The sequence below is a fragment of the Macrobrachium nipponense genome, chromosome 1, assembly GCF_015104395.2.
Source record: "Macrobrachium nipponense isolate FS-2020 chromosome 1, ASM1510439v2, whole genome shotgun sequence".
In the NCBI taxonomy this organism is placed as follows: Eukaryota; Metazoa; Arthropoda; class Malacostraca; order Decapoda; family Palaemonidae; genus Macrobrachium; species Macrobrachium nipponense.
In genome coordinates, this window is record NC_087200.1 from 113,834,609 (window position 1) to 113,847,108 (window position 12,500).

At 37.3% G+C, this 12,500-nt stretch overlaps 1 protein-coding gene across 8 annotated transcripts in view; it reads right to left on the minus strand.

The window, feature by feature from the left end:
- Window positions 1–12,500, minus strand: part of LOC135219569 (5-hydroxytryptamine receptor 1-like) — a 313,078-nt gene that overhangs the window by 117,444 nt on the left and 183,134 nt on the right. For all 8 annotated transcript variants that reach the window (XM_064256443.1, XM_064256444.1, XM_064256439.1 and 5 more), the window contains one exon: window positions 4,282–5,624. In XM_064256443.1, the coding sequence (XP_064112513.1) occupies window positions 4,282–5,228 (947 nt within the window). In that variant the 5' untranslated portion in view covers window positions 5,229–5,624. The remainder of the gene's footprint in view (window positions 1–4,281; window positions 5,625–12,500) is intronic.

The following is a 12,500-nucleotide window of genomic DNA, read 5'->3' on the forward strand; positions in this document are numbered from 1 at the left end:
CTTTACATACAAGATTATTGTCCTAGTATACTGTATATAAGTGTGATTATACTAAGAGGGCTGCTAGGCATAATCCGGATTTTTCATTCATAATGCAGTTACGTCATTTGGAAAGCCCCAGGTCCCGATGAAGTCCATGGATACTGGCTCAAAAACTTCAAGGCCCTACACCCAAGAATAGCAGAACAACTCCAGCAAATCACCATGCGCCCAAATGGATGAACACAGGAAGAACATCCTTAGTCCAGCTACCAACAATGTGGAAGTTACTAACAGGTATCATCAGCGAAAGGCTATACAACTACCTAGAGGATACAAACACCATCCCCCACCACACCAACAGAAAGGCGCAGAAGGAAGTGTAGGGGCACAAAAGACCAGCTCCTGATAGACAAAATGGTAATGAAAAACAGTAAAAGAAGGAAAACCAACCTAAGCATGGCATGGATAGACTATAAGAAAGCCTTCGATATGGTACCACACACATGGCTAATATAATGCCTGAAAATATATGGGGCAGAGGAAAACACCATCAGCTTCCTCAAAAATACAATGCGCAACTGGAATACAATACTTAAAAGCTCTGGAATAAGACTAGCAGAGGTTAATATCAGGAGAGGAATCTTCCAGGGCGACTCACTGTCCCCACTACTCTTCGTAGTAGCCATGATTCCCATGACAAAAGTACTGCAGAAGATGGATGCTGGGTACCAACTCAAGAAAAGAGGCAACAGAATTAACCATCTGATGTTCATGGACGACATCAAGCTGTATGGTAAGAGCATCAAGGAAATAGATACCCTAATCCAGACTGTTAGGATTGTATCTGGGGACATCAGGATGGAGTTTTGAATAGAAAAATGTGCCTTAGTCAACATACAAAAGGGCAAAGTAACAAGGACTGACAGGATAATGTTACCAGATGGGAATAGCATCAAACACAGATGAGACAGGATACAAATACCTAGGAATAATGGAAGGAGGGGATATAAAACATCAAGAGATGGAGGACACGATCGGGAAAGAATATATGCAGAGACTCAAGGCGATACTCAAGTCAAAACTCAACGCCGGAAATATGATAAAAGCCATAAACACATGGGCAGTGCCAGTAATCAGATATAGCGTTGGAATAGTGGAATGGACGAAGGCAGAACTTCGCAGCATAGACCAGAAAACGAGGAAACATATGACAATACACAAAACACTACACCCAAGAGCAAATACGGACAGACTATACATAACACAAAAGGAAGGAGGGAGAGGACTACTAAGTATAGAGGACTGCGTCAACATCGAGAATAGAGCACTGGGGCAATATCTGAAAACCAGCGAAGACGAGTGGCTCAAGAGTGCATGGGAAGAAGGACTGATAAAAGTAGACGAAGACCCAGAAATATACAGAGACAGGAGAAAGACAAGCATAACAGAGGATGGCATAACAAACCAATGCACGGACAATACATGAGGCAGACTAAAGAACTAGCCAGCGATGACACGTGGCAATGGCTACTGAGGGGAGAGCTCAAGAAGGAAACTGAAGGAATGATAACAGCGGCACAAGATCAGGCCCTGAGAACCAGATATGTCCAAAGAACGATAGATGGAAATAACATCTCTCCCATATGTAGGAAGTGCAATACGAAAAATGAAACCATAAACCACATAGCAAGCGAATGTCCGGCACTTGCACAGAACCAGTACAAAGTAATAAGTGGTACGAACACCAACCTGAAGGAGTGTTAGAAAACGATCAGGAAAAGATCCTCTGGGAATACGGAATCAGAACAGATAGGGTGATACGTGCAAATCGACCAAACGTGACGTTGATTGACAAAATCAAGAAGAAAGTATCACTCATAGATGTCGCAATACCATGGGACATTAGAGTTGAAGAGAAAGAAAGGGAAAAAGTGGATAAGTATCAAGACCTGAAAATAGAAATAAGAAAGATAGATATGCCGGTGGAAATCGTACCCATAATCATAGGAACGTTTGTTAAGAAATTCACAATTCCGTGAAAACAAATTGTTTAAAAAATATCCACAATTATATATAAAAATATATTTCTATGTAAAAATTTTAAAACAAAGACTTTCGAACACTTGAACGGTGTTCCTCATCAGTGTGACGTCACACTGATGAGGAACACCGTTCAAGTGTTCGAAAGTCTTTGTTTTAAATTTTTACATAGAAATTTATTTTTATATATAATTGTGGATATTTTTTAAACAATCATAGGAACACTGGGCACGATCCCAAGATCCCTGAAAAGGAATCTGGAAAAACTAGAGGCTGAAGTAGCTCCGGGACTCATGCAGAAGAGTGTGATCCTAGAAACGGCGCACATAGTAAAAAAAGTGATGGACTCCTAAGGAGGAAGGATGCAACCCGGAACCCCACACTATAAATACCACCCAGTCGAATTAGAGGACTGTTATACAGCAAAAAGAAAAATAATAATAATAAGAGTTAAAATATATTCTTTTTACGGCTAATGAACTTGCACCATTATCAGAATTATCGAGAGCGAGAAAGTTTCATATAATATTTTTGCTTTAAATTATCTATGGATTACCAAGAGCATTTAATCTTCTTGTGTGCCTCGATTTATCACGTACCTTTTTTTTCTGTATTTTACAAAGTGTTTCATGCCAATTTTCACGACATAATTTTGGGGTGGTTTTATGGCCCGTTCACCTAAATTCCACTATACCACTTAACACGTTTGGATGCCGACGCAAATTGAGTGTTAGGTGCAACAACAAAAATGTCGCTACGAAACACGTTTGGATTGCGACAGCAAATTGAGTAGTGTTAGGTGGCAAAAACAAATGTCGCGACTACGAGAAAAAATTTTTTTTTTTTTTTTTTTTTTTTTAAGGTTTTCCCGTACTGTTAATAGGTTACTGAAGGGTTAATAGTCCATGTTATGGAAGTACTGTGAGCGATGATCATTAGCATGCAAAGGTTATTTTCACACATGAGCTTATCTGTATGTAAATCATATAAATGCACACACACATATTATATAATATATATATATATATTATATATATATATATATATTTATGTATAATAAGACAAGTTTACAAAATTCCCTAATATACTGTATTTAGTATTTAGTTTCTTCCTGTGCTGTTATGACTAGTGAGAAAGAAGGTTCGCAGCCTGAATAAATGAGAGATTTTCACCGCCAAAAAGGGGACGCGTGCGAGAATGAATCCATTTTTCTTCTAACCGAAGCCTAGTAAGTCACTTGTTTTCATAAATGGAGGGGCTATTCATCTTACTCCCCTGAGACACGTGACCTCGGTGAAGGATTTACGTATAGTCTTGCCCGGAATTTCGGGTGTATTGAAATCTGCGCTCGTTATTAATGGAAGAGTTTTCTGAGAATTGTTACATTTTTATTAAAAAGATTATTTATAAGTTCTCTGTCATATTTCTGTACGCATAACTTTTTCTTTTAATGTCACACTTATGCGTGGGTACTGCTTTAGATTTGCAAAATAGGAACCGTTGTTTAGGCATAAAACACCACTTGAGAGCTGTTCCCATGAAATGACGAAGCCTTCTCGAGGTTTTCTATAGTTAAAACTTATTCTTAAAGAGAGCTATCCTGTTTTATGAAGAATATGTTGACCTTTTAAAATGAAGATTTTAGGGGCTCCTCTTATTATCATTATTCTAAGATATGATAAAGGATATGTGATAGAATGCATGCGCTTTTGATAATAGGTTAGCAACTTATTCCATTGGATGACGAAAGAAAAGGCTAATCAACATGTAGGCCAATTTTGTTGGCCTACATGTTGATTAGCCACGTTTACCAAAGAGCTCTACTTTAGGTGACAATAAAGTAAGTTGATATACGTATAACCACATAATGAGGCGAATCTAGTTTGCAACAGAACCTACGGTTTACGGGTTACAATTCAATAATGCAGGTTACAGCAACAAAATAATTTGATTTCTTAGGGCATGATAACGAAATGGAAAATTGAAAACTATGCCAGGGGAACTACAGCTGGCTTCAAGAATTTCGGTTTTCATCACGACAAGGTGTGAAAATATTTGTCCACACTGCCTGTCAAACAGATGTCAAATATATAAAGAGCTGAGAAAAAGCACATTTGCCACGTGACAGGAATCTCAATGACCTACCAGTACTACGTAACGAAAGTTTGAAGTGATATTGACTGGAATTCGTGAAGCCAGCTGCGCCAGGAAATAATAAGAATGAATCGACACCAAATGACAAGAGAGAGCTCTACTTACTTGGATACAGGCTTTAGCTGCGCGTATGTAGTCATAACTGCTGCTTTGGCGTCAGCTTCAGTTTCTTCCACTAACCGCAAGTGCGCCTGCGCCTTGCGCTCTTCATCTACAATCCTTTTAGCTGCGCAGAATATTTTATAATAAACGATGACCATAACGGTCAAAGGAATGTAAAAAGAACCAAAAGTGGCGTAGATCTGGTACCAGAAGTTCTGGCAAACTTCGCAAGTGGAACCACCGTCTCCGTGTTCATTGCCTAAGATCAAGATGGGCGGGAGGCTGATGAAAGCCGCCCCAAGCCACACGAAGGCTATGTAGGCCACCATCCTGCGAGGCGTCCTCTTGACGCCATATTCCAGGGGCTTCGTGATGGCCAGGTACCTGTCGACGCTTATCATGCACAGGTTCAAAATACTGGCGGCGCACGAGAGCACGTCAAAAGACACCCACACATCGCAAGCCAGTCTCCCGAACTGCCATTCGCCCAGGAGCTCGTAGAGCAGTGCCATGGGCATCACTAGAAGGGCCACACACAGATCAGACACGGCCAGGCTCACCAAGAGGTAGTTGTAAGGTCGCCGGAGTTTCCTGACGAGGCAGACGGCGACGCAGACGAGGAGGTTCCCGATGACGGTGCCCACGATGATGAAGAGGAGCACCATCACCGTCAGGAGAGTCGTGAAGAGACCCTCTGGTTCTCCCTCTTCTGCTGCGACCTCCCCGTGACCGACCCCGACCACCGAAACGTTGAAAGGGTCGCCAGTCTCATATCCTCGACCTCCGACTGCGGGGAAGCCACTGTCAATCATTGGTGCTAGAGTGCCGGCACTCAACGCGTGGGCGGCTTCCGACGTGCTGTGTAGGAGGAGGATGAAATGGTTGGCTTGGGTTGTTGTGTTGTAGTGGAAGGGGATGGGCATGGAGGGACTTTCCACGCCCACGGTCATCAACGGAACATTTGGGGCCACCTGGCACCCACAGGTGAATCACCCTGGTGGAAGTAAAACGCCCACATCCATATCACCCTCTCCCAATGGCCATCTTTGACACTTGAGCAAGAAACTACATCACTTGACACTTATTAGTCTTTCTTGACAACAATCGTACCACCTGCTTTCAAAGTCAAGCATCCAAAAGTCAAAGAATGAAAATTCATAGGTGTTTCCCTATTGCAGAAGTGGTGAAATGCCCTCCCTAGTATTAATTTCTTAGTCTGTTTGTTCACTATGAATTCCAAAATGAAATGCACCTTTTTGAATTGAACATATAAAATCGTTACTTCATCTCTTCTTGTTTTTCATGTTTCCTGCTCTCGTCACTTGATAAATCGATGACTGCCGTGCCTGAAAATAAAAAAAAATAAAAAGAATTAGGCAACAGAATTTTGCTTGGGGTTCTTTTGCAATCTGTACAACAACGTATTTAAAGGAACGATGCCGAATGATAATATTATATGCAGATAAGTACACACACGCATGTATGTATGTATGTATGTATGTATGTATGTATGTGTATATATATATATATATATATATATATATATATATATATATATATATATATATTATAATATATATATTAACCACTGGCAATAGGTAGTACCGATTATATTGGCAACAAAATTCGTGAAGGCATATAACAGATAATTCAGAATAATAGCGTCTGCCATCAGTATTTAGAAATTGAATTTCGTGTCATTCTTGATGCCTATAACCATACCTGTTTTATTAAACGAGTCTAATTTTTTGGAGGTTAGAATTCTATTTTTCTTTTCCATTGGTAAGTTTTTTGCATTAAGCTTTCATTTAGGAAAAAGACAAAGCTAAGTTTCTAGCCTCCAACAAGATGAAATGAAGACTAAAAAGGTCCCAACCTTCCAATAACTACAATTATGAAAAGTAAATTTTAATCCCCTCTAATTACATGTTCTAAATGCAAAGAAGTAAAGTAAGGCTAATGTTAGAGGTGATATTCAAATCTTTTCTCTCCACTGCAGATGGCAAATGAAATTAAAGTAATCAACCTACTTTTTGAAGGAAACAGAAGAGAAATCTACCGTTGCCAGTAAATGATCGCTAAAGCAGAGCAAAAAAGATCACTAAAAAGTACCTTTAAGAAAATATAAATCCTATCTTTTCATTGAAAGTGAAACCAGAAGCCATACTCAATATAAACTTTCGTAGGGCAGCCATTTATATCAGAGATCAGTCATATTTATGGCGTATCTATGACATCTCTGTAGGGCTAGTGAATTCTCGCTTTAAAAATCTCTTATCCTTATGGCGATGTTTTTGAAATACGAGTTTCTCTTAACAGCGAACAGGTAGAAGTATTGAAAGGAAACGTCAATATCAATTGGTATGTATAGATTTCATTTGAGGCAGACATTAGTTCTTACATGGATAAAGATGAATCTATTAAGTAATGAAAAATGAATACAAATGCATTTATTAAAGGAAAAAACGTGTCATAACCAAGAAACCCTTCACCTAGATTAGCCACACACACACACATATATATATATATTATATATATATATATATATATATATATATATATATATATATATATATATATATATCTATATGTATATATATATATGAATATATATATATAGATATATATTAATATATATATGATATATATATATATAATATAATATATATATATACATATATATATATATATATATATATATATATATGTATATATATATATATATATATATATATATATATATATATATATATATATATATATTTTATATATATATATATATATATATATATATATATATATATATATAATAGTCATGATAGATAGAAAAGCACTTGCACACGACTGAGATTGCCGGCAAATAGACTGCAGTAAAATAATGATCATCGAGTTATGAGCTGCCTGCACGACTGTGCAAGCATAAGCCCAGTTTAATCATCAACAATCAATGCATTGTCAGTTTCTGGCAACTTGACAAAATTAAAGAAAGGAAAAGGAAGACATGCTTTCCCTGAAATTCTATTACCTGTTAATGGGAGAGAATACCTGCAGTTTCTCGGCAGGATCACTGAGACAAGACCAGTGAATGGGACACAAGATTTTGAAAATACATTCTATTACGAAGTTGTGTGACCTGTCCGAAAACCAGTGTTTCTCCACCTTTAGTCGGTTGTTATTATTATTATTATTATTATTATTATTATTATTATTATTATTATTATTATTATTATTATTATATTATTATTATTATTATTATTTTATTTTTTGGTCTATCTCGGTCATCGTCTTCGACTGGGTGGTTTTTATAGTGTGTGGTTCCGGGTTTCGTCCTACCTCCATAGAGTCCATCACTCTTCTTACCGAGTGTGCTGTTTCTAGTAGCAAACTCTTAGCATGAGTCCTGGAGCTACTTCAACAAGTACTTTTCCCAGTTTCCTTTTCAGGGATCATGGGATCATGCCTAGTGCTCCTATGATTATGGATACAATTTCCACTGGCATGATACTTATAAGTTCTTTTTCTTTCTTTCTCATCTACTCTGGTTTCCCATGGTATTGTGTCATCAGTGAGTGGCACTTTCTTCTTGATTTTGTCAATCATTGTCACGTTTGGTCTATTGGCTCATATCACCCTATCTGTTCTGATACCATAGTCCCAGAGAATCTTTGCCTGATTGTTTTCTATCATTTCCTTGGGTTGGTGTTCGTTCATACCACTTATTACTGGAGGCTAGCTGGTGTTTCTTGCGCAGGCTCCAGTTGAGGGTTTTTGCTTCTGAGTCATGCCTCTTTTTGTCCTGGTTATGTGCAAGTACCGGACATTCGCTTGCTATATGGTTTATGGTCTCGTTTTTCATATTGCGCTTCCTGCATACGGGGGAGATGTTATTTCTATTTATCGTTCTTGGAACATATCTGGTTCTTAGGGCCTGACCTTGTGCCGCAGTTAGCATTCCTTCTGTTTCCCTCTTGAGTTCTCCCCTCTGTAGCCATTTCCATGTTTCATCACTGGCCAGTTCTTTAGTCTGTCTCATGTACTGTCTATGCATTGGTTTGTTTTGTCATTCCTCCATTTGTTTTGTCATTCCTATTCTGTTTCTCATTCTCCTGTCTGTATGTTTCTGGGTCCTCGTCTTTTATCATTCCTTCTCGTGCACTCCTTAGCTACTGGTCTTCACTGGTTTTCAGATATTGCCCCAGTGCTCTGCTCTCCTCTTATGCTTGGTAGTCCTCTCCCTCCTTCCTTTGTGTTATGTATAGTCAGTCTGTATTTGCTCTTGGGTGTAGTGCTTTGAGTATTGTCATGTGTTTCCTAGTTTTCTAGTCTCTGCTGCAGAGTTCAACTTTCGTCCACTCCACTACTCCTAAGCTGTATTTGATTACTGGTATTGCCCATGTGATAATGGCCTTCATCATATTTCCGTTGTTGAGTTTTGACTCAAGTATCGCCTGGAGTCTGCATATATTCTTTCTTGATTGTGTCCTTCATCTCTTGGTGTTTTATATCCTCTCTTTCTATTATTCCAAGGTATTTGTATCCTGTCTCATCTATGTGTTTGATGCTATTCCCATCTGGTAACATTATCCTGTCAGTCATTGTCACTCTGCCTTTTTGTATGTTGACCAAGGCACATTTTTATATTCTAGGCTCCATCCTGATGTCCCAAGATACAATCCTTACAGTCTGGAATACGGTATTTATTTCCTTGATGATCTTACCATAAAGATTGATGTCGTCCATTAACATCAGGTGGTTAATTCAGTTACCTCCCTTCTTGAGTTGGTACCCAGCTTCGATCTTCTGCAGTACTTTTGTCATGGGAATCATGGCTACTATGAAGAGTAGTGGGGACAGTTATTCTCCTAGTCTTATTCCAGACCTTTAAGTACTGCACACCAGTTGTCATTGTATTATTTAGGAAGCTGGTGGTGTTTTCCTCTGCGCCAATATATTTTCAGGCATTCTATTAGTCACGTGAGCAATATCATATCGAAGGCTTCCTTGTAGTCAATCCATGCCATGCTTAGGTTGATTTTCCTTCTCTTTCTATTCTTCATTACCATTTTGCCTATCAGGAGCTGGTCTTTTGTGCCCCACTCCCTTCTGCAACCTTTCTGTGAAAGGGTGGGGAGGGGGGGGGGGGGATAGGGTGCGCTGGGACTGGTGTTGTATCCTCTTGTAGTTGTATAGCCTTTTACTGATGATACCTGGTAGTAACTTCCACATTATGGTTAAACAGGTAATAGACCTGTAGTTATTATTATTATGTTCTGAAGATGAACCCTGTTCATATGGAACAAGCCCACTGGGTCCATTGACATGAGATTCGGTCTTGCAAAGAATATGCGGTTCATTCGAAAGAAGTAACAGAAGGCAATGGAAATACAGAAAGAGGAGATAAGTTTTTGAAAAACACAAATTAACAAATAGTCTAATTGATAAATAAAACTGTAAGTAAATGTTTAAAATACTAGGGGAATTGCATTAGGGTAGCCATGCATTGCATCTTGGGTTGAACTTTTAAAGCCAATTGCACGACGTCGTCAGGCAGGTTGAAGTTCTGCATTGACAACCACATACCCCTTTAAGCTCTGCGTTAACAACCACGTACCCTGTAGACCTATGCACGACCAACCACGTACTCCGTGAAGCACGGCATTACCAATCATATATCCCAACAGCAATGAATCGGCAATAACGTATCCTTTGAAGTTTCATTATCAATCACATGCCCCTTGAAAATCTGTATTATTAAAAACATACCCGTTGAAGCTCTATATTATCAACCACGTATCCCATTCTGGTCTGTTTTACCAACCACGTACTCAGAGAAGCTTTTCTTTAACCTATTTTCATTCCTTTCACTTGAGAATTACCAATTATTCTCCCAATTAAGCTCTGCATTACTAATTACATAGCCAATTTAGCTATATATTACCAAACAGGCACCCAATATAACGCATTACTAATCACTTACCAGTGAAGCTTGCCATTGCCGATCACAAACTCATTTGTAGGTCTGCATCTCCCTTACCAACATATATTCATACATTGTTCATACATTAACAGTGTGAATGGTTCATTTATGACCAGAACTTTGACAGTAGTCAAGTCTCATTACACACACACACACACACACACACACACACACACATATATATATATATATAGATATATGATATATATATATATATATATAATATTAGTAATATATATGTGTTTTGTGTGTGTATGTATGGTAAAAAAAAAAAAACATTGTATGGATAATATATATATATTCATATATGATATATATATTATTTATATATATAACATATATACATATATTATATATATATAGTATATATATATAATATATATATATAGATAATATATATATATGTGTGTTTGTGTGTGTGTGTGTGTGTGTGTATGTTATGTATGTTGGGAAAATATATATTATATATATGTATATATCTATATATGATGTGATCATTATTCATATATATATATATATATATATATATATAATATATATATATATATATATATATATATATATCCTCACTTCTGTGTGTGTGTCCTTGTTACATTTATACAGTATCAGATAATCCCGTATTTTGCCGGTGCAATAACATCCTGTATACAGAGGAGCTGAATTCCGACGCAGGAAATAAAACTGAGTTGACAGCCCCTTTAATTTCTCTGGAAATAAGCGACGGCGATAATTAATTTCACGAATTATCGTGCGAAGCCTTTCCAAACCGAAATGATTCATTTCAAAATTTCATTAACGACAAATTTTGACTTTTCCGTCATCTGTCGATCTAGATTAATTAAACTTTTATTTCTGGGATTATTAAGCCAAGTTCTTCAGTTTTATGATGAATGGGAAAATTAATATCTAAATGTCGTTTGGCGCCATATATATTCCTTTTTTTTATTTTGTCGACTCAAAGCCAATAATTTTATTGGCTAGTGGTACATATTATGTTTTTATTTCCCTTTAAAAACAGTAAATATCTTTTGCCTATCATGAAACGCTTCTTGATGGATCAGCAGTTATTTTGGATAACGAGTAATTACTATTTGATTTTTATTGGAACAAGTGTAATATTACGAGCATACAAGCACCTATTAATACACACGTAACCATATACATAAATGCAAAAACACAAGCACAATGCATACACACCCACACACACATATTATATATATATATATATATATATATATATATATATATATATATATATATATATATATATATATATATATATATATATGGGTGTGTGTGTGTGTGTGTGTTATGTGTGTGCGTGTGCATGCAAGCATGCGTGCATTTACATATGTACGTATATAATTGTGTGTTTGTGTGTATGAGGGCAATATGAATTTAAAATGATTGTTCCACCACCATGTTCACTTTAATTCTAATCTTCATTACAAAAAAAAAAAAAAATGAAAGTGCAGTACCCCACTAAAAACAGGAAATTGTAAACTGAAAAAATATGTGCTAGATGTAATTTCCATGACATCGAAGTGGGATATAATTTTATTTTTATCAGGATTATTATCGAACTGATGAACAGTTATATAAACACCTGGAAGAGAGAGAGAGAGAGAGAGAGAGAGAGAGAGAGAGAGAGAGAGAGAGAGAGAGAGAGAGAGAGCAGAAGAATAGTACGGAAGCATTGTTGGAGTGCAGTCACCGTGACCAGAAATAACACCGCTTTCTTCAACATCTGCCCCACATTTGCCTTGTGGTATTGTTTGTCATTGTCTGTCATAAACAAGACGATAACATGGAGATGTTGCCACGCCAAGGTTAGACGCTGTGAGTTTGGGTCTGAACTGCTTTATGATGAGAGCTTCCTGGGGTTCAGCGGGTAATTTGCTGCGTCTGTTTTTGCACGTGTTTATGCCTGTATGTGTGTGCTTGTATGTGTGTGTCTCAAACAAAAAACAGAAACTAGAAATCCTCTGTATAGAGCAAACAAAATTCTTTATCTGTCTCTTACGTATATAAACAGTAAGATAATTATCAAAACTTGATATACATGAAGTATGCAGTGAGCAAATTATTTTTATTTTTAAACTGTTACGATGCGCGCACGAGCGCTCGTGTGTGTATCTCTCAAAGACGCAAAAAAAAAAAAAAAAAAAGGCAGTGAAACACACTGTATGGTATAAACACAATGCTCTGCTTGCCTCAGAAAGGTAAATCTTAAAGCTTAATTTGC